This window comes from Amborella trichopoda, chromosome 5, assembly GCF_054954075.1.
Source record: "Amborella trichopoda isolate Santa Cruz 75 chromosome 5, AtrichopodaSantaCruz75HAP2 v2.0, whole genome shotgun sequence".
Taxonomy (NCBI): domain Eukaryota; kingdom Viridiplantae; phylum Streptophyta; class Magnoliopsida; order Amborellales; family Amborellaceae; genus Amborella; species Amborella trichopoda.
The window spans coordinates 15619796-15641076 of NC_142340.1; the positions used below are offsets into that span (position 1 = coordinate 15619796).

At 44.6% G+C, this 21281-nt stretch overlaps 1 protein-coding gene across 1 annotated transcript; it reads right to left on the reverse strand.

Moving 5' to 3' along the window:
* Positions 1–5328: 5328 nt before the first annotated feature.
* Positions 5329–21115, reverse strand: LOC105420092 (GDSL esterase/lipase At5g45950-like). Its single transcript, XM_088866249.1, has 7 exons — positions 20999–21115; positions 7226–7336; positions 6213–6234; positions 6037–6171; positions 5976–5992; positions 5737–5843; positions 5329–5518 (listed from the first exon to the last, which is right to left on the reverse strand). Exons 1-7 carry the CDS (start codon positions 21113–21115, stop codon positions 5329–5331), a joined length of 699 nt encoding a protein of 232 aa, XP_088722375.1.
* Between the last annotated feature and the right edge of the window lie 166 nt (positions 21116–21281).

The window sequence follows — 21281 nt, forward strand, 5'->3', positions numbered from 1 at the left end:
TGGAGTTCAAGGGGAGAATTATCCTCTTGATGCATAGATGCTCCAACAGGTCCAGCATTTTCAAGCCTTTTGAATCTATCCAAGATGTTGCTCAAAATATCCTCAAACCAAGCCATCGGATTTTTAGGTTCTTCACCCGCTTAGCTTACCACCATTACGTCAGCTTGTTCGTCAAAGCTGAGTGGTTCGGAAGTAGGGGTAATCCTGGTTCTCTTCACACCATGATCTAGCAGTCCAAGTAACAAGGGCTCAGCTTGCCCTAATTAAACTTGGGGGTGCCTTGCAGATCGGGTGAGTATTGGCCCTTGATGGCCATGGGGCCGCATTGCTGCTGGGTTGGCACTTGAAGGCCTTGGGGCCATCATGCAATTCGAATGGGCTCAAGACGGCCTTGGGGCCATATTTCCCTTGGTTGCTCGTGACGACCTTGGGGCCGCGGATCAGATGAACTAGGTTCATCTTCTTTCATCACTACGACACAGAAGTTAACAATGCCCTTCGTCTCAGGTTCTTCCATGGTTCACAATGAATAGAATGAATTTTGCTTTAGTAAGTCTTCTGAGGTTGAAGACTCTACTTTCCTTGCTCGAAGTGGCACTTTCATCCCCTTCATTTGTTTGATGAGCAGGTTCCAATAAATTTTCTCCTAAAATTGGAACTGGCTTCGACATCCTTCTTGATTGGCTCATCCCACAAAGATGAGAGCAAAGTTGATCAACACCGGCAATGTGTGATATCCTGGGAGAAGGGAGCTCGGAGCTGACTTTGGAAGTTTGTGTTTTCTTGGAGAAGGGACATGCTACTTTATCATCTTGGGGGGCATCATCTTGCCCCGAGTCCAGCCTCGAGGGCTAGGTCGTGCAATCGAAGAAGGAGTGGATAGGATGGTGCTCAAAGGAAACTTCTTCGAGTACCATGTAGTCAGGGGCTTTGGGGTAGATAAGGGTGTATTCAATTGCACGATTCCCTTGGGGCCGATAGCATCATTGGATCTGCATGTGTGTGCATAGTTCACAGAAGTGCTTGGGGTGGTTTGTAATCCAAGCCCCAGTGAAGTGGAAGGCTTGGTATTTGTAATACCTGCCTTTATAGTTGGAGCAGCCTTAGGCCCATTAGCATGCATGTGTAAATTTTTAGGGGACCTTCGATTGATTTGAAGGTCGTGTGCTCTTCTAAGTGCAGCCTTTGGGCTGCCCCGAGCTAAGGGATTATCATGCAATTCTTTAGTGGTTCAAGGACCACATGTGATGGGTCTGGGTCCCAAAAGACCCAAAACAAGTGAAGTGACTAGCGTAAGCTTCTGCTTGCCCCATTTTGTCACGGCCATGGTCGAACCATCGGCAGTGATATGTGTGAGTGTGTGAGGAGTGAATTTGGAACCACTCGAACAAGATGAACTGACACAGGAATTGCCAGTATGGAGTGTGTGTAGTGACATGCTAGTATTAGCAGTGCCCATGTAGCATCAAGATGGGGCAGCCTTGCGGTTACCTGCAGATATGGTGGTCTTAGAAGAACTCACCAAATGAAGCGAAGAAATGGCATCAAAACCACCTCTAAGATTAGGACTGGCACAGTGTCTACCAATAAAAGAGTACATATGACAGTAGGTGGTTTGAGGACCATCAATGCATTTGACATCGACAGACTTTCCTTTGATGTTGGAAGAGAGGGGACAAGGGTTTCCCTAGCTTGAACTAGGGTAGCAAGGCTAGTCAGGCCACTAGAGGAACACATGGTAGAAGCAAAACTAATCGTTTTGCTTCCCATGGGTGAGGTCACAAATATGGGAATGATGAAATCCCTAATTTGGACAAAAGAGGAGTGATTGAACTCCATTGCAAGTTCTTTAGATGAAGAGAGAAATGAAATGTTTGTTCGAAAACAGTCAATACCAACTATAGGGTGGCGTATCCCCAGTGGAGTTGTCAGTTGGTCGGGGCCCAGTCTTCCCTTGGTCCTGCTCCTCGGGGAGAAGAGAAAATACCATCTCTCGAACAACTGCAAGGAATCACGCGCTTCCTTGGTGCAGTGCGTGGTCTCTTTTAGTGCGGATAGGAACCAATAGTGAAAGAGATTTTAATCGACAAAGAAGTGTTCAGACACTTACCTTGCTGTTTGGGATTCGAGGATACGCCCAGGCAGTCACTCTCTTAGAACAATTATCAAGCCCTCCGGCTATCCAACATCACGGTTTGGATGCGGACCCCTCTCTGAACTCAACACGTCACTTCACTTCTTTATTTCAAAAATTGCAATGGAGGTTCGAGTAAAATACTCCTCTCATGTCAGTTATTTGAGTTGGCTAGCTGGCAAATATATGTCAAAAGAAGAAAGGTGATGGAAGCCCTTTATCGCTCGTGTATTACGATACTTAATGATCTGAGCAGTCAAAAGAGTCAGAACTCTACAAGATGCTAACTCAGGATGACTCCATCCCAGTGAGAGAGGGAAAGAGCATCTATATCTCTCGCAACTTAACTCGACTGTACGAAGTGGAAGTTAGAGTAGCAATATGAGAGTTAAAAATCTTAAAATGACTCTGCAAAACACTAATTCAAACACACAATAAACAAAAGAGACTATCAATACATAGAAATACGATTAAGAAAATGAGGGGTTAGAGTTATAGGCATGTGCAGCTAGAAGACAAGGGAGGAATGGACGAGAGAGTTGTGTTTGCACGAAGGGGCAAGCACGAGTTCAAGTGTAAACAAGAGAGGGGATGTTGAAGACAAGAGTGCGAGAGAGGAGGAGTCCACTCTAGTGCGCAGCCCCGAGCTTCAAGTGTAGATGGTAGATAAGGAGGGAAGAAGACATGAGGGACGTGAAATGGGAGTCCTCTATAGCTTGGCAAGTGTAGATGAGAGATGAGGGGAAAGAAGACAATAGAGATGAAGAGGGACGTCCGCTCTAGGATACATACCCATGCATTGAGGGGGTGAAGAAAAGGGAGATAAGAGAGAGAAGGGACAAGGCGGCCTCTATGCGCTGCTACGTGCCTAGAACATATGAGCATATGAGCTGTATCCACACAATGGTGTTGCCCTAGGCCTTTGGGACGTGAGAAGAACGAAGATGAGAATGACAGGGCCACTGGCTAGGGCGACTTTGGACGTTGCGTGCACTATTGGGAGGAAAGAGAGGTAAGGGTGTACAGAGCCGGGGCCACTGGTAGTCACAGCCCTGGATGTGCGTGTGAGACTGAGAGGAAAAGAATGAAGAAGAAAGAAGGAGAAGGGGCTGAGCCATGCGTGTAGCAGGAAGAGGAGAAGAGACGAGGAAAAAAGGAGAAGAGACGGGGGTGCAGATTTGCTGCGGCTCTAAATTCTGTGTGCAGGGAAGAGGGGTAGAGAGAGAAAGAAGGAAGAAAGAGAGGGGAGAGAGGAGAGAGAATGGGCTTGGGGTGTGTCCTAGCCTAAGTGTAGCCCCATTGGCCTTCTTGAATGCGCATGAGAGAGAGAAGGGTTAGGTTTGGGTATAGGTTTGCATGTGATGTATGGACTAGGGTGTAGGGTCAGGGGTATGGACTACGGTGTAGGGTGTGTTGTATGGACTAGGGCATATGGGCTACGGGTAGTTTCTCTCGCTACCTAAAATTTCTCTCTCCTCTCCACTTGATCCATAACTTGGAAGCAAGGCAAAATAATGAACTATGATCTCACTTCAACTCCCAAGTTTCATTCAAAAATGATCAAGCCCTTTTACAAATGAATTAAGCCCACTTGTATAGAGCAACCACAAAACAAGGGTGGCTTGCGCAAAACTAAGCCAAATAGTGGAAAATTACATATTAAATGAATCGAAATAAAATCCCTTTTTCTGATCAAATGACCAAAATACCCTTTAGCACTTTTGGGCAAATGACAAAACCATCCCTCCATGAGGGGCCTCTTGCCATGGCTAAAATTCGAGAGCTTTTTCGGATGCTTGCAGTGGTAATTCAAGTAATCAACCGTTGTAGAATCGATGTTTGATCTATCACGAACATTTTGATGCCCTTTGATCGTCTTGAACGAACTTTCATGAAGAACCAAAAATCCAGCCAAGTCCATAAACTTCGACCAAGATGCGATTCACAATGTTTCGAGTCCTCATTTTCATCACGAATTAAATAGGACATTGTCACGATTATTTTGCACTAAAGTTTGTCTGATTTGGTTTCCGTTTGAGCATATTCCAATTTGGAAAGTCGTTAGAAAATGGGATTCCGACAACCGAAAAATCTTGTCTTTATCAAACAAAACATTTGTACTATCCGTCCTCCAATTGTACGCAAAAACTATACCAAATCGTAGCCCTTCGCGATATGGTCGCAACGTACCCAAATTTACGATGATCCGCACATCGAGATCTCAAGTTATAACTTCACGAAGTTTGGGATGTCCTCTTATATAAAATCTGACATCGATGGTCTGATACTATTATGAAGCCCCAAAAATAGCGTTGTAGTTATAAGGTCCTTTTTCAGTATGATAGAAACTACATTTGAGAATCGAGTTTCGTCCTGATCGTATCAAAATCGTAATGCGACGAAACTTTGTGAGCGCCCTTCGGGCATCCCAAACTACCCTTTTTATGCCTTTTGAAGCTGTTCTAGTACTTTTTGAAAGGTTGCTCGATTTTAGGCTTATGCTACAGAGTTCCCATGGTCTGGCAGTGTCTTGGGTATCGGCAAGACCAAATTATTACTGGCTCTCTCCCTATGCATCTTGGGGATACAAGTACGTGAAAAATGACGTATAACATTGACAATCACTTCGAACCATCTGATATGAATCGGATGGCAAGTGGTGTACCTTTGACCAACATCAAAGTTTGAGATAATTTTCCTCAATTTTTTAAAGGGAATCCACACAATAGCTATTCTATTTTACTTCTAACATTTTGGGATTGTTCCCATAGTGTAGGAAAAGTAATTGTCAAATTTTATATGAGAATGATGCTGGTAAAGAGCACCTAACTAGTAAACAAACCCTAGCCATCCAATTTTATATCTAACAGTTTGATAAAAGACCATTCAATGGTAAAGACTTTATCAATTACAGATGAAACTCATTTTCTTTTTATCAATACACATGTTTTTCCGACGACAACAATAGTATAGACTTTATCCATTGTGGCATTGTAGGGTCTGATGAGGAAAGGGGAAAAAAAGATTTACATCTTTCAAGGGGCATACTCCAAGAATGCTGAAATTTGAGATAAGTCTACTTAAAACAACTAAACACACAAAATGTAATGACATTTCACAATTGAGTCTTTCTTGTCCCTTTTACAGACTAACAAAACTACAAGTAAATGTTGTCGTTAGAGGCCTTGAACATCTCAAGCCAAATGCTCAGCAAGATCCCTCGATACAATATTCTTTGCAATGATGTCGTACATCATTTCTGTGAGATGTACACCATCGAAGGGCACATATTTTGAGCGATCAGGGCATGTTTTTTGTCCCCGACAAGACTTGCCTAATTCAAAACCTCCTCTCCCGAGTAGCCTTTGTAAGATTCGGTAAAACCTGTGAACCATCATTCATATATTAGATTAAAAAGATACAAAAAAAGGTGTCAAATCAAAGAACAAGGATTTTCTCTCACCATATTTATGGGGATTGTTCACTGCATCTTGTAAGGTGTTGAATGTATCCACATATACAGCTCTAACATCAGGATCTAACCGTTGGGGGAGTTGGGAAAGCATGCGAAATTGAATTGCCGAGCGATTCCATTAAGATACGTGATACATCCTGAGCGTACATTCATACATGCCTTGAAAATTGCTAGACATCCCAATGGAGGGAGTCCAACCACTGAAAACCTTCCCCCTCCAACTTTATGCATTTCCTAAGGAGAGATAGAGAAAGATGATGTATCAATTACTTAATCGTAAGAAGGAAAATTTCAAATATATTGTGTTTAATCAGTGTTTTGTCAGGAAAGCAAAGAGAGTTGCATTGAAATTTGAGATTTACAGGCAAATAAACATAATGGGGCTATCCAAAGAATTCACTTTTATGTATTCAAAAAGGTTGTTTACAAGAAGGTCTTGATATTGAGAGTTGCTGCCTGCTTTGTGGGCGAGTGAAGTAGTTTTGGAGGAAGTCATTTATGTCGGCACTAATAACAAAGACTGCATTTTTTAGTTTCTTTTGTGCCTCCTTCACTCCTTTAACTTAGTCAGCTTTGCATTATAATTGTGCAAATAGCCAATACGTTTCTCAAATGATAGGGATTTCTGCAACACAAACACAAAGAGACTCAGCCTAATGAGTAAGCGTAGAACAATATAATGGTTAAATGAAGGGAAAATTGTATATACCCCCTGGACCGTTCTATCCAGGCATGCCCCACTCCAATATTTTTTAAACCACATGGCTTACCCCAATAGCATTTAGTTTTGCATTCGTCTTAAGAAAGTGGCTGTTTTCATGACGAAAATAGCCCATGTGTATGTAAGATGGCTTCTCTACCTTGAAAACTTGAAATTTTTATGTCTTACGAGAGAAACTAACTCAAAAATTTTAGAGAGAGAAGCTACCTCAAATTTCAAATTTTTCAAGAGAGGACCTCAAATTTCGATTTCCTAGAGAGAGAGACTATCTCAAAAATTTTAGAGACAGAAACCATCTCAAACTTTTTGAGGTATAAAGTATTATTTAAAAGGACAATAAATACATAACTCGAAATTTGAGAAAATCTCTCATCTAAAGCTTGAAATTTGAGATTCTCTCTCTAAAAATTTTGAGTTACTTTTTCTTTTTAAAAATATAAAATTTGAGATAGTTCCTCTCTCTAATATTTTTGAGATAGTTTGCCTCGCTAAAATTCTAAATTTCACGTTTTAAGAGAGACAAACTGTCTTAGTTACACGAATTTTTTGTTCTGTTAAAATCCACTTTTGTACCCGTAGAGTATTATTCATCAAAACCAACAAGACTAGCCGACGTGAAATTTTGTGAATTTATGTTTTAAAGGTCATATGGTTCTATCTAGCTTGTAACAGTTCAATCTAAAGGACGTATCGTTCTATTTATGGATTACATCAATGTACTAAAGAAACATTTAATTGGTGCTTTAAAAGCCACTCTATTTTGAATTGTCTTGTGGATTAAACGACATTCTTATCTTAGTTGATAATGATGACAATGATGAAATAATAAAAATAAATAATAAATACATAATTTGTTTTACTTTAGAAAATAAAAGAAGGCGAAGAATGATCATACGGTGAAACGAGCAGTCAAATTATCATAACCTGATGCAGCAGAGGCAAAACTAACACCATGTAATAAATCCTCACTCTTTAGACCTTCTACTAAATATCCGGCGATTGTCCTCTTTAGCCCCAATAAGTCAGCTTAAAAAAAACAGTTAAAAATTGCAAATAGTTCGTGAGAAGGTTTAACAAATTGGATATGAGAATTATTATTATTATTATTATTATTATTATTATTATTATTATTATTATAAATAATAATAGTAATAATAATAATAATAATAATAATAATAATAATAATAATAATAATAATAATAATAACAACAACAATAACAACAATAACAACAATAACAATAACAACAATAACAACAATATCATATAAAGGTTTAGCAATAATAGCTAGATCTTTTATAATATCTGATATGCAATTTACGCATCCTAAAAATGTTTGTAATTCTATTTTATTAAGAATTACATCAGGAAATTTATTTGAGAATTTAATTGCTCGATCTATTGGAACAATAGTTCCTTGAAAGATATTGTGGCCTAAAAATCTAATTTTTGTTTGACAAAGATTTACCTTTTTAGCAGAACCACTAAACCTACATGTTTGACCGCATTTAAAAAGGTATTCAGATGTTTGAAATGTTGATAAATATCATCTGAAAAAATTAACACATCGTCGATGTATACTATCATGAATTTTATGTAAGGGCTAAATACATTATTCATTATTTTTTGAAATTCAGAAGGAGCATTTTTTAATCCGAATGGCATAACATTCTATTCGTGCTGTCCAAATGAACATTAAAGGCTATTTTATATCTGTCTTTTTTATTTATTTGTATTGATCAATATCCTGATTTAAGATCAAATTTTGAAAAGATAAAAACATTAACTAATCTGTCTAATAAATCCCTTTTATTAGGTATTGGGTATCGAATCCATTTTAAACCTTTATGAAAAGGTTTATAATTTATAAGTAGTCTTGGAACTCCTCTTCTTTTTCGGCTGCATTTTCTACGTAGAAAGCAGCACAACTCTACGGATAAGAGCTTGGCCTGATTAAATTATTTTTCAAGAGTTCACCTATTTCTTTTTTACAAATTTCTAATAATGTTGCATTCATTTGTATTGGCCTGGCTTTAGTAAGTATTTTGCTTTCTGATAATCCTTCTTCATAAGGAAGGCTTATCACATGTTTCTTTTTGTTCCAAAAAGCGCTCGGTAATTCACTACATTTTTTTTTTTCTATTTTTATTTTAAACTCTTCAATCCTCTTTTTTATTTCTGGAAGTAAAAGATCTTGTTCTATTACTTTATATTTAACTTCTGTTTTAAAATGATAAAGAAATTTTTCTTTATTGTGAATAGTTTGTTTAACTTTATTTATTTCTTTAACCTTTGGTTGTTCAATAAAATCAAATCTTATTTGATGACCATCTAAATTGGCTTCGGTACCGGTATGGTCTATTTTTAAGGGATATAGGATACTTAAGAATGATGTTCCTAATATTACTGATTGGCTTAGTCCTTTACCATAATAAATGGCATTTCTAAGCAATTTCCATTGTTACAGACAACTGCATCAGATAGTTTATAAATTATTATGATTTAGCCTTGGGCCTTGCTAGACTTGATGGAGACCTAGGCTGAGGCTGGACGGGATGTACCTTGCAAGACTCGATGGGTTAAGGTTAGAACCCTAAACTAAGATGGACCTGGTCCAGTCCTAGACGCAATTCTATATCTAGACGTAGGTTGAGAGCTAGCCTAGATGGGTACAAGTCTTGGCTCGAACCGAGAGGGCCTAGGTTCGGATCAGGTATAAACTCGATTCGGATCCGGGTTAGGCTAGGGCACAAGCCTGAGCTTGGACCTAGATGGTTTGAGATTTAGACCGGGTGTGGACCTGGACTAAGATTTAGATGAGATTTGGTGTGAGCCTTAGCTTGCACCAAGAGGAAGCCTAGGTTCGAGCCCAGTTGTGAACTTGGTTCGGACCTAGGCTAAGCTAGATACAAGCCTAGATTGAGACCTATAAGGTTTCAAATTCTAACCAGGTGTGGACCCAGACTAAGATCTAAGACTAATCGATAAACAAAGCACTTGAAAACTTCTGAGTGGGTTCTAACTACAAAAATGCAGCAGGCTGAGTGGGTCCCCACGTAGGTCCTGACTACCTGTTAAGGGAATCAGTCAAGTCCTACTGTGTGTGGAGTTGTTTTGAGGCTAAATACTATGGAGGGGTGCTCACTATTAAAGTTATGTGAATCCCAACCATCTCGGCTCTCAAGGCTAGGTTAGGCGTGTAAAGAAGCAAGTAAGTGAAAATAAAGTGGCAAGCAAGCAAACACAAAAAGAAAGAAAAATGTGAGTGGTTAGGTACATCGATCTCGCCCTCCAGATCTAGGTGATCTGGTGGCACATGTCTCGGGTTTCTAGTGGACCCAAAACTTGAGATTGCTCTCTTGGAACCTTGTTAGAGGGTAAGGGCAGGTATACCAACCAATGAGAGAGGAATTTTAGGTGGGTTCGGGACTTACTCGGGCTGGCTTGTGTGGGCACCCTCTTAAGTCACGAAGACGGGCCCTTAGCTGCTTGAGCTGGTTCAGAATCACCTCCCTTGACCTGTAATCCTCTTGTTTTTCTGCACAACACTTCTATGTTTAATTTGTAAGACAAGTGGGTCAAAAATGACCCACCCTTGTCTTAGGGCAATGCATGTTCATGGGAGAAGGCGATGAAGTGGAAGGTTAGACCAAAGGTAGAAAGGAGAAGAGAACTTGAAGGAAGGGCGAGACTAGGATGACGGCCAGAAATTGTCGACTCGGAGTGGTAGCAAGACGAGCATGGTTCAAGGACCAGCACGACGACAATGCTGCTCTAAACCGAGATCAGCACGTCGACGTTAAGCTATGCCTACCCTCAATCACGTGAGAAGAGAAAGCGGTGGAGTGGAAAGAACGAGATGGCGTAGAGAAGGGGAAAGCCGGACGTCGATAGACATCGCGGCGGGCAATGCAAGGAGGCAGTGTATCCCTTGTGGACGGTGCTAGCTCCTAACAAGGCACACGGTGATGGTTTCACCTAGGTCGCACCGCTTTTGGCGTGGGACATAGGGGGAACGGTGATAGGCACCGAACACACAAAGGAATCTCGCAAATGGCGATGGGTATTTCCAAGGCCTCTATCAGGCAGGGATAGGTCTACGTAAGATTCGTACCAGAGGAAGACTCACAAACTTAGTCGTCTAGGTTGTTTACCGAGACATCAAAGCTCCGTCCGTAGGCGGCAATGGGCAGCGCCGCCGCCTACAGACTTCACTAAGAGAAAGACACAGATGAGAAAGAAAGGAGGAAGACTCGCGCATGGTGCTACCATTGCCATGCACGGCCTGTGAGACTAAGGGAGAGGCATGCACGGCACTGCCACTGCTGTGCAGACCTCCGCGAGGGACTCAGAAGAAGAAGAAGAAGAAGGGAGGGGAGAAGGGAGAGAGAAGAAGAAAAAGAAGACAGAGAAGATTTACCTCAACCCTAAGGGTACCGGTCGAAAGTTTCTCTCACCTCATCCTCTCTCTCAAGCGTAACACCACAATTGTGAGAAAGAGAAACTTATATTAAGTGAACACTCTCTCTTGTGTGTGTATGTGTCTGCCTTCTCTCCTCCTTTCTTTTACGTAGAATAATGGTACGTATATATAGAAGTGTGCCCCAAACATGGGTGTATGATCAAAAGTAACCCTAATTGCTGAAAATTAAGATTAAATTGATTTAAAAGAAATTTGAAAATAGGGTGCAAAATGATAGATTTGCCCCTTCCTAATAAGTTGTGGAATTCCATAACAGTCCTTGTGTTGCCCTAGGACTTGCGTGTTCTTGCATGGCTGATCCAGGGTCGTTCTAATGCCCGATTGATCGTAAGATGCTTGATTTCATGTAGGGTTTGGCATGATAATCGATTTGATACCAACTTCGAGCCGTGGATCATGTTTTTCGTGCACGATCTTGTCACTTGAATTTTGAGTAGATCTTGAAACTTTGAATCGATAGTGTGTTTGTTCCTTGATGCTTTGCTTTGTTTTCTTCATTGAATAATACTGAGCATGCCACTACGATCATGGCGCACCAAACGCAGCTCGATTCTGTGGCCAAATGAAGATTTTGCAAGTTTGGAATTTTTGCTAGAATCAAGGATTCCAGCGATGGTATTTGCAGTCAGCTTTGTGTGCAGAATCCGACCATTCATCATGTACGGGGTTCAGGTCAAAGATGGCCTGAGACCTTACGCCAGCAATGGAATTGGTCTCGCATCGATCGGGCTCACGAACGGTGTAATTTGGCCACTCGAGCAAGGCATGATGCTGCTGAATTTCCTGCACTTTCTTCACGGATGAGCAACTTCTCTTTAGCTTTTCTTCACACTCGAGTATTGTCACAATACGTGCCACATATCGAATCGTTCGTCTTGGCTAGATGAACATGCTCACCAAATTTGAGTGCGATCCGATGTGGGACAGCCGAGATATGAGTGTCGAAAATCACTGGTCATGACTGTCCCTTTAATGGTGTAGTGTTGCAGGATGGCCGCACGGGAATAGCGTGCGGCTCCTCCTATTTCACTCTTTCCCCTATAACTTCTTCCTGAAGTGTCTATTTGGGCTGAAAATTGACCCCCTGAGGGTTTTCGACCATGACTGATCCAATGTTGATGGTCCCACAGCAATTTGAGATGCTGAAAATTTAGCTCTAGTTATAGGGGTCGGTTTCAAGGTGCTAGAAGCTGATTCTACTGGAACTGTTCCTCAGTCTGCACTGCCTTAAACATTTCGAAATGTGACAAAACTTGGTAGGAGACTTTTGAGATACCTCGTGAAGATCTTGGCTAGTTCTAGAGATGTTCTGAGATTTGCAAAAATTTCTACTACTTGCTAGGCCTTTATTGAGCGGGGGCCTCATGTTGATGAAAAATACCTTCCAACAGCATGCCCTACCGAATGTTGTGCTTCGAGAGAATCGAGAAGTGTATTCATTTGGGAATTTTGAGGGATCTTTGTAGAGTCCGCACCCTCAAGAGACTATCTGTGGTTCTGGAGCATGAGGCCTTTGTCAGGACCTCCTCGTACAGAACCAGGCTTTTTTTAAGGCCAAATGCTACAAACCTTTGGTCGACATTGTCTGTTGCCACACCAGGTTTGCCTTTCATGTGCAGGGTATCCCTGTAGGTCCCATCTAACGGAGTCCAAACGGGGCCTTTTGATCTGTTCAAAAGTTTGGTCCCTTGCTGGCTAGAGGGCTTTGATAAGACGTACCCTTAATCTTGTGGCAACCCTGACCTTGTCAGTATCATGCCTTTGTAATGGCCCTTAGCATTTTTGGAGGGATTTTTTCGCCATCGTCCTCACCCTCAAGGGCTCCCTGTGGTTCTGGAGCAAGAGACCTTTGTCAAGACCTCCTCATACAGAACCAGGCATTTTTGAAGGCCAAATGCTCTGAACCTCTGATCGGCACTGTCTGCTGCTACATCAGGTTTCCCTTTGATGTGTAAGGTATCCCTGTAGGTCCCGTCTATCGGAGTCCAGTCGAGGGCTTCTGATCCATCCGAACGTCTGGTCCCCTGCTGGCTAGAGGGCTTTGTCGAGACGTACCCTGAATCATGTGGCAACCATGGCCTTGTCAGTCTCTTGCCTTCGTAATGGCCCTTAACATTTATGGAGGGATCTTTTTTTCATCTTCCTCACCTTCAAGGACTCTTGTTGTTGTTGAATTGGGGAGATCTTATGAGGCTCTCACTCCCTGATGTGTCGTTGAAATTGGAGAGATCTTGTGACCTGACGAGCCGTGGAAACTAGGGAGATCTTGTGAGGCTCTCACTCCCTAACAAGCTGTGGAAACTGGGGAGATCTTGTGAGGATCTCACTCCCTGACGAGTCATGATTACTAGGGAGATTTTATGAGTCTCTCACTCCTTGACGAGCCGTGGAAACTGGGGTGTCGGCTGAGACTATAGAAATGCATCAACTTGCTTTTTCGGTCCAAGCGCCCTTTCGTGGGTTTTCACTTGAACAGGGGAAGTGGCGCCGTGAAGACGGCTTTCACCAACTTCTGTTATTTTTGGGCTCTTTTACCCATGACTTTGTGGTCATGTCCACCCTTTTCATCCATTTTTACTCACGATGCTCTTTTGGGGTTTTCACCGTGCCTGGGTTTATTTTTCACGGAACTCTCTTACTTATGGTTTTGTGACCATGCCCATCTGTCATTTTTACTCATGGCATTCCCTTGTCCAGGTGTACACCATGCCCATTTTTTTGAGAGAATGCGTGTTTTAGGGTCGTGCCGTCGCGACCTATCCGAAGCCTTTTAACGTCATGTGGCTAGGACGTGCACTATAGTTTTAGGGTCATACAGCTGGACCGTAGCGGTAAGGAGTGGCAGTCTGTAGAGGCCATACAGTGAGTCTGAGGGTGACTTTGACTCATTTGGGAAGGTGGCATGAAGCTGCCTGTAGAGAGTGGATTGGATGGTAGGTAAAAAGTGGTGACCCATTTGCTGGCAGCGAGATGTCTTGCAGTTTGGTGAGCATGGGTAAGACTTTGGGGAATGAGATGAAAGTGGATGAAGGTGGCTCGCACACACGAATGGGCAGGCTAGGGAAGACGTGTGTGGCGATGCATGTAAAGGGTGCATGCACATACGTAGACTCACTGGGGAGACAATGGAAGTATTGTAGGTGGCCCACGCAAAAGAATGGGCCGGCTGGGGAGGACGTGCACGGTGATCCACGTAAAGGGTGTGCGTGCGTATGTAGACTCTCTGGAGAGAAGAAGAAGAGGTAATGCACGCACCAATGGGCCGGTTAGGGAAGATGTGCGTGAAGATACACGCAGAAATGGAGGTGTGTGCGCACGTGGGGCGTCTTTAAGGTCATGCCTCCTGGACCTAGGCGAAGCAGTTTAACAACATGCGGTTAAGACGTCCATTATAGTTTAAGGTCATATAGCTTGGACCGCGGTTACACAATTTAAAGTCATGTAACTAAGACCGTGCAGTTTAAGGTCATGCGACTAGACCTCCACTACAGTTTATGGTCATATAGTTTGGACCGTGACTATGCAGTTTTAAGGACATGCAGCATGGACCTTGTACGAGACGCCATGCTAATAGGGTAGCATGGGGGGTAGGTACGTGGCTAGCAATCTGACTCCCTAGGGATAAAGATAGTTAAGGCTATCCACATGTAAAGAGATGTAGATCAAGGTGGTGACCCTACGAGGGGCAGTTAACGGGAAAGGCTTCACTGGGGATTAAGAGGTCTAGTGTGACTCCATGGGGATAATGAATATCGGTGTGCATGGAACTCTGAGAGGCCAGGGCACCTCCCCGGGGTTGAAGGAAGGATGTCTTTAACTCTCTAGAGATGATGGGATGAGTATGACCCATACATGCGTCTAACTCCATTGGGGGTCCAGTTGGAATTATGAGTATGGACCATTCGGCATGCTACGCATTACAGTTTAGGGTCTTATAGCCCGGACCATGGTTGTGCAGTTTAAAGTCATACAGTTCGGACCATGCATTTTGTGGTCGTGCAACTAGACCTCCGCAACAATTTAGGGTCATATAGTTTGGACCGTGGTGCTAAGCCTTTTAACGCCATGTGGTCAGAACGTGCACTATGGTTTAAGGTCACACAGCTAGACCATGGTCATAAGTTTAAAGTCCTGTGACAAGAACTTTGCAATTTGAGGTCGTGTAACTAGACCTACGTTATAGCTTAAGGTCGTATAGTTTGGACCATGGTCATATATTTTTTAGTCGTGAGACAAGGACTATGGCTATGCATTTTAAGGTCATGCAGCATGGATTTAGGGTCATGCAGCATGGACCGTGGCGATACAGTTTAAGGTCATGTAGTGCGGACCATGGCGATGCAGTTTAAGGTCATGAGGCGCAGACCATGGCAATGCAATTTAATGTCATGCAGCGCGGACCATGGCGATGCAGTTTAAGGTCATGCGACGCAGACCATGGCGATGCAATTTAAGGTCATGTAGCGTGGACCATGGCGATGCAGTTTAAGGTCATGCAGCGCGGACCATGGTAATGCAGTTTATGGTCATGCAGCACGAACCATGGCGATGTAGTTTAAGGTCAAGTAGCACGGACCATGGCGATGCAGTTTAAGGTCATGCAATGCAGACCATGGCGATGTGACTCCATGGGAAATAGAGCCATTACCAGATACTAGGCTCGTTAACGGGCGAGGTTGTGGTGTAGGAAATGAACTTCTTGAGGATATGGGCCGATCATCTGGAGGGGAGCGTCAGGGCCTGCATATGTCGCTAAGTGCAACATTAGACCCAAATGATGGCATCAGGTCCCTTGGTGAAGCGCGTGGCAGTAACCCTTGGCCAGACGCAAAGCGATAACTCCTTGACAGTGCGTGCAGTAATAACCTCTTGACGACGCGCTCGGTGGTAGTCCCTGAATGAGACGCACAGCGACAACCTTTTGAACAAAGCACACAGCGCTAGTCCCCTGGATGAAGTCTTGACGAGGCACGCAACGATGCTACTTCAGGTCTCAGGCTTGGTTGCCCTGGTAGGGCCTTATCGCAATTAAGAGCTGGGGACTAGAGCATCATTTTGAGTTTGTCAAGGGTAGTCTCCGGTACTGCGGGGTATAAAAGGGGGAGAAACCCCATATTACTGTTTTACCAAAGGGTAAAACAGTAGAAGGGATTTTTAGAGAGAGAGTCAAAGCTCCTGGCGAGGGTTTTTTAGCGGGCACTTCTCGGCCAAAACTTGTCGAGAAAGGTTTTTAAGGATTTTTCTAGCGAAAGTGTGGAGCATCGCAACGTGCTTGCGAACAGTTTTCAGCCAGAACCGCAGCTTTCTAAGCAAGGAAGAGGATCTCTCGAGGCCTTGACAGAATTGCAGAGGTGACCTGCCGGAGTTTGAGTGCTTCTCTGGCCATTCTGCTCCTGAAGGGGAGGTCGCAAAGAGTTCAGAGGGCTCTGCCAATTCTCTAATTATCAGAGGGGAAGGAGAAGGGGCTGCATTGAGCTCACAAGAAATTTAGTGGAATTTCTGTGAGCCTTGCTGAGCTGCTGAAATGGGAAACCAGGGAGAAGGGCAATCCACAAGGTCGCAGGGAAGCTTTCGGGGATTTTTGCCAACTCCAGCAACAAGCAGGAGACAGGAGAGGGTTTTCTCGGTGTACGGGAGTGGATTCCCGGTAAGAAGAAGAAAGCACCGGTGGGAAACCGAAGGGTTGGGTGATCGTAACGGGAGAGGAGGTGAGGAGTAATGGGACAACGATTGGTCACCCTCCGCACATGCGGTGACAGGCCACGCCTCAAGTGTCAGGCGGCGTGCCCGGATTTCAAGGGCCGCACGTGTGGCGCATGTTGACGGCTGGAGCGAGACATTAATGCGCCTTGGTTCGCGAGATGTTGATGGTCCTTGATTGATCGTGAGATGACGACTCCCTCCTGGTGGAAGACCGCGATAGTCTTGCCCTTGACTACGAGACAGTGATATTTGGTGCCCCCCCGACACATGTCTCCTTGATGATCAGCCGAGGCTTCTAAAGCTTCTGGGAGACAAGCTTCTTCAAGCAGGGACCTCATAGTTATTGAGGATGAAAAGCCTCTTATTACTGAGAATGCATCACATCCCCTTCATCAACCTCCTGTCTCTGGAGGCGAGAGCGAGTATGATCAGATAATTATGAGCAATCGGGCGATTCCCCATGAAACCTTGAGGGACTCATGTTTCTTGTTCGAAGGGAACCCATCATAGGCGCATCTTTTGTAGTCACCTCCTTTATGGGACAAGTTATTCACCCTCTTATTTGGCACAATTTGGGGAGGTTTTGTTGTTTTGCAGGCCGTGATGCCTTTCCCTACACAAATCACTAGGCTCAACTGCTGTAATGTCACTGCAGACAACGGATGCGATCTTTTTAGAGCCGCTTATCAACTCTTCAGTCGGGCTTCTCTCTTTGAGCTTATCATGATCCCCTCTTTGGTAAAGAGGCTAATAGACAACCTTTTAATCTTCGATGTTCCTTGCGCAGACTTATTCAAGACTAAAGTGATTGAGATGGCTTGACAAGCTAGGGAAGTTTTGTGTTTAGAAGAGCTGGCTTCTATTGAGGAATATCGCTCCATCAGACCTCTACTGAGGTACTTTCCTGGGCCTTTGACTACTATAGATTCTGCAATAGCACACATAGGAAACCTTAGAACTAGCTTGCTCATGTTTCAGTTCGTTCACTCAGATTTCGAGATTTTGCCCTCGGAAGTTCCTTCGATATTTAAAGAGGTCGCCTATTTTGAAAATGAGGAGGACATGGTGACTCTTGAACGTAACGTTGGTGATTTGTAAAGCTTGATTATCGTGGCCCGCGAGGTGGGAAAGGACCCATTTTCACCCCAGTTGGAGCGTGGGGAATATCCTCCTTTGGTAAGAAAGTTTGCACTCCTACAGGTGGCAGTCTCTTCCATGTGAATGGCATGTCTTTTGTTCTTTCCTTTTCTTTCGTTTCACTGCTTTTGCCCTTTCATGGTTTGAGATGAAGAAGAATAGCCCACTCCTTGCTTCATCTTGTGGCAGCCTGTTGTGGCTTCAATGACCTCGAACGGCGGAGCAGTTGCTTCCTCACCCCTGAGTGTTTGATTGGAGAGGGGCTCATAATTCATGGTTCTCATGATTTGATGAGCTTGATCACTGCAAATGCTCCAGTCTGGGGGAGCTTTGGCTTCGATTCAAGGTACATTACTTTTGAGCTCGTCGTAAGTCTAGGTCTCGGGGACAAACTCCCTTAATATTTTTGAAGCGACGTGCATAACCTTCAATTGATTCTAGAGGCTACCCACCTCACTTCTCAACACTGCCATGGGGTCTTGTTCCTGAGAGCCAGAGGGTAGACTCTTGTTCGCCTATACTTCTTCGATAACCTTGGAGAAGTGTAAGACCTTCTTTTGGCTACTGGCTATCCCCTTGTTCAGGGAGGAAGGAACCTAGAGCACCATCTATGGCGGTTGGTGTGTCAGTTCTGTATCCAAAAGGGTGATGGGGACATGCAGAGATGTGTAGGTGTAGGTGCTGGCATGTCCACCTCTGGGGCTTCCTCAGGCTCAGGGGCTACTTCTGACTCGTCGTTTTGTTCTAGCGAATTAGAAGTAGAGGGAGAATCTTCACCTTCGAGAGAGGATACCATGACCTGGGAGAGGTGGCAAGGTATACTTGGGTGGATAGGGGTCAAAGGGAGGATCTTGCCTTATCTTTCCTCTTCTTTGAACATGTCTGTAATCATTCACCCCAAATCCTCAACGTCATCATGAGACGAAAGTCCCGTCTCTCTCAAAAACTTCCGATCATCATCTTTTGACTTTTTTGTTGCGGGAAGGTCTGTGAGTTAGTACTTGGCATCGACGTAGTAGTCTCAGCTATGAGGAATGGTCTTTTGTCAGCATAGACCATGTGTTGTCTTCCATGTCAACTGTAATTGAAAGATTGGTGGAGCGTGGAAGGAACCACCCCCTGATCGTGAAGCTAAGGACGATCAAGCAGGACGTTGTAAGAAGTATCGGTGTCGATTACATGAAACTGAGGGTAATAATTGAGGTGACCGTTGTGGGGTGCTTTTAACTTCAAAGATAACATTTCGGGCATCTTTTTACACGTCGTCGAAGATAACGGTCAAAGATAACATTTCGGGCATCTTTTAACTTCATCACCCATTTTTGCCGGCTCTTGAGATATTGATGACTCAGGGCCGTCTGCCTGATTGGACCATAAGATGAGGCGAGCTATACCTGGGATGATGTCCCACGAGGTCGGTAGCGGAGCAAGGGGTCTGAGGAATTCTTCCTCGACTAGTTGAGGAAGATGATTCCTTCGGCGGGCTGACCTAGGTGTTCAACATCTCCTTCGGGATCCCCGAGGGGGTGTGTGGATAGCCCCATCAGGCTGGCAAGAGGTGGTAGCTTGGCGGACTGCCTCACATCTCAAGGACTTGAGCCTGCTTCGCCCATGTTAGACTTCACAGGGCTGAGAGGTCGAAGGCCCTGAGGAGTCCAGTGCATACTCATGAGGCGCCTATAGGGTGGGAGCCAAGGCTTGGACATGTTCTGGAAGAATCGCTCAGTCGATGCGACCTTGCTGGACTTTCTGTGTGACTAGGGCCTCAAACCCGGAGCAGTCATTGAGTTCGTGGCCCCACACTTGATGATAGGGACACCAGAGTTTTTCCATGCCCCTGGCAAGGCTCCTCAGCTGCCTGGCGAGCTTGGGAGTGATGAGACCTTAGTGGAGCATCACTTCGACGAGGGCCTGGAGAGGGTCTTGCTCAGCGCTTCCCTAGGCTTGCGTCGGGACGTATTCTTATGCAAGCGAGAGAGGGACTCAAGGGTGTCTAGCCGGGTCGCCTTGAACTTCTTGGCACTGCTGCATCTTTTCGACCAAGAGCTTATGTAAGCCAGTGCACTTGCTAACGTCGTGGCCTCGTATCCGATGATATGCGCACCAGAGGTTCTCGGTCCCTGGAGGCAGAAACTTAGGCTGCCTTGTCGGCTTTGGGGTGGCGATTCCTTCTTCAAGCATTATGAAGAAGAATGCACCAAGGATAGTGGGTGCCCCGTCATCTTCTTGAATTGTGATTATGTGAGATGCCTCAGCTGCCTCGAACGCCTTTCTCAATTCTTCGAGCTTTATCTGACCCTTGTTGATAAGGGCTTCGATAGTGTCATTGAGCTTATAACAGTCATGAGTGGGGTGGCAGACCCTCCTGTGAGAGGCACAATACTTCTCATTTGCCTCCTACCCAGCCAACTCTGTAGTATTGGCCTCCGGTAATTGTATCATGTTCTATTCTAGTAGCAATCGAAGTAGTGCAGGTGCCCACTCCGTGTCGAAGGGGTAAACCTTATTCTGGTGCCAACCCAAGTAGTCGCTTTGCCCAGAGTTTTTAGGAGGCGAGATGCTGTTGTAGAACTGCTGCTTGCCCCTGATCAGAGACGCCTGTGCCTTGGAGACGTCCAGGAGTTGAGAAATTGAGCCTTTGGTGTTAGCCACGGTGACGGCCGCGCTAATTACTGCCTTTTGATTACCCCGAATGCCGGGGCGTGAGTATGAGTCAGCAGGTTATTGTTGGGTGTTGTCGTGCTTGAACAATCCCTCAATACGGAATGCCTTAGAAATAAGCTCTGACATGGAGGGTGGATTGGATGCCTCAACATGTAGGGCTATCTCAAGAAGCATGTTCCGTATGCAGGTCTGGACTGCTTCCTTCTCGGTCAAGGGAGTGGCGTGAAAGGTCGCCAACTCTCTCCATCAGGTGATGAATTTATTAACCGGCTCACCAGGGTCTTGCATTAGGGTGAAGAGCTCGATGGTTTCCATGTTCCTTTGGACTTCGTAGAAGCGTTGATAGAACAACTGCTCCATTTCTTGCCAAGTATTCACCGAGTTCGATGGCAACCGAGCATACCACTGGAAGGCTGATCCTTCAAGAGTTTTGAAGAACTGGCAAAGGAGAAGACGTCCGTCAGTTGCCGTCTCTCGACAGGCCCCTTGGAAGTGAGTCGTATATTGGTGAGGAGACGTGGTACCATTGAACAGGGGGAGTTTCCCTATTTGGTAGTTTGGGGGAAACGACACTTGGTCACGGTACGAAGGGTACAGCTTTTGATAGAGTGGCGTTTCCTGCATGCCTAGGACCTTGTTCTTGAGGCTATGGGCCACCATAGCATCTATGTCGGTTTGGGAGACCCTGCGAGAAGAGGAGCTGTCTTGAGAGACAGGTGGGGGAGCCTGTCTAGGAGCTGTGTCCTCACCAGCCAGGGAGTTAGGTGTAGAAGTGGCCTTGGAGGCCTCTAGGCGCTCCATCTTTCCGAGGATAGCTTGCATCATTTCCTCAAACTTATTCATCTGTTCCTCCTGAGTGTCGGTCATTGATCACCATGACACTGACCGTTTCTTCTAGGAGGTCAGAGTCAGGTGATACAGCGGGCTGCAGAGGCTGGCGAGTCACGCACGACAAGTCAGCCTGAAG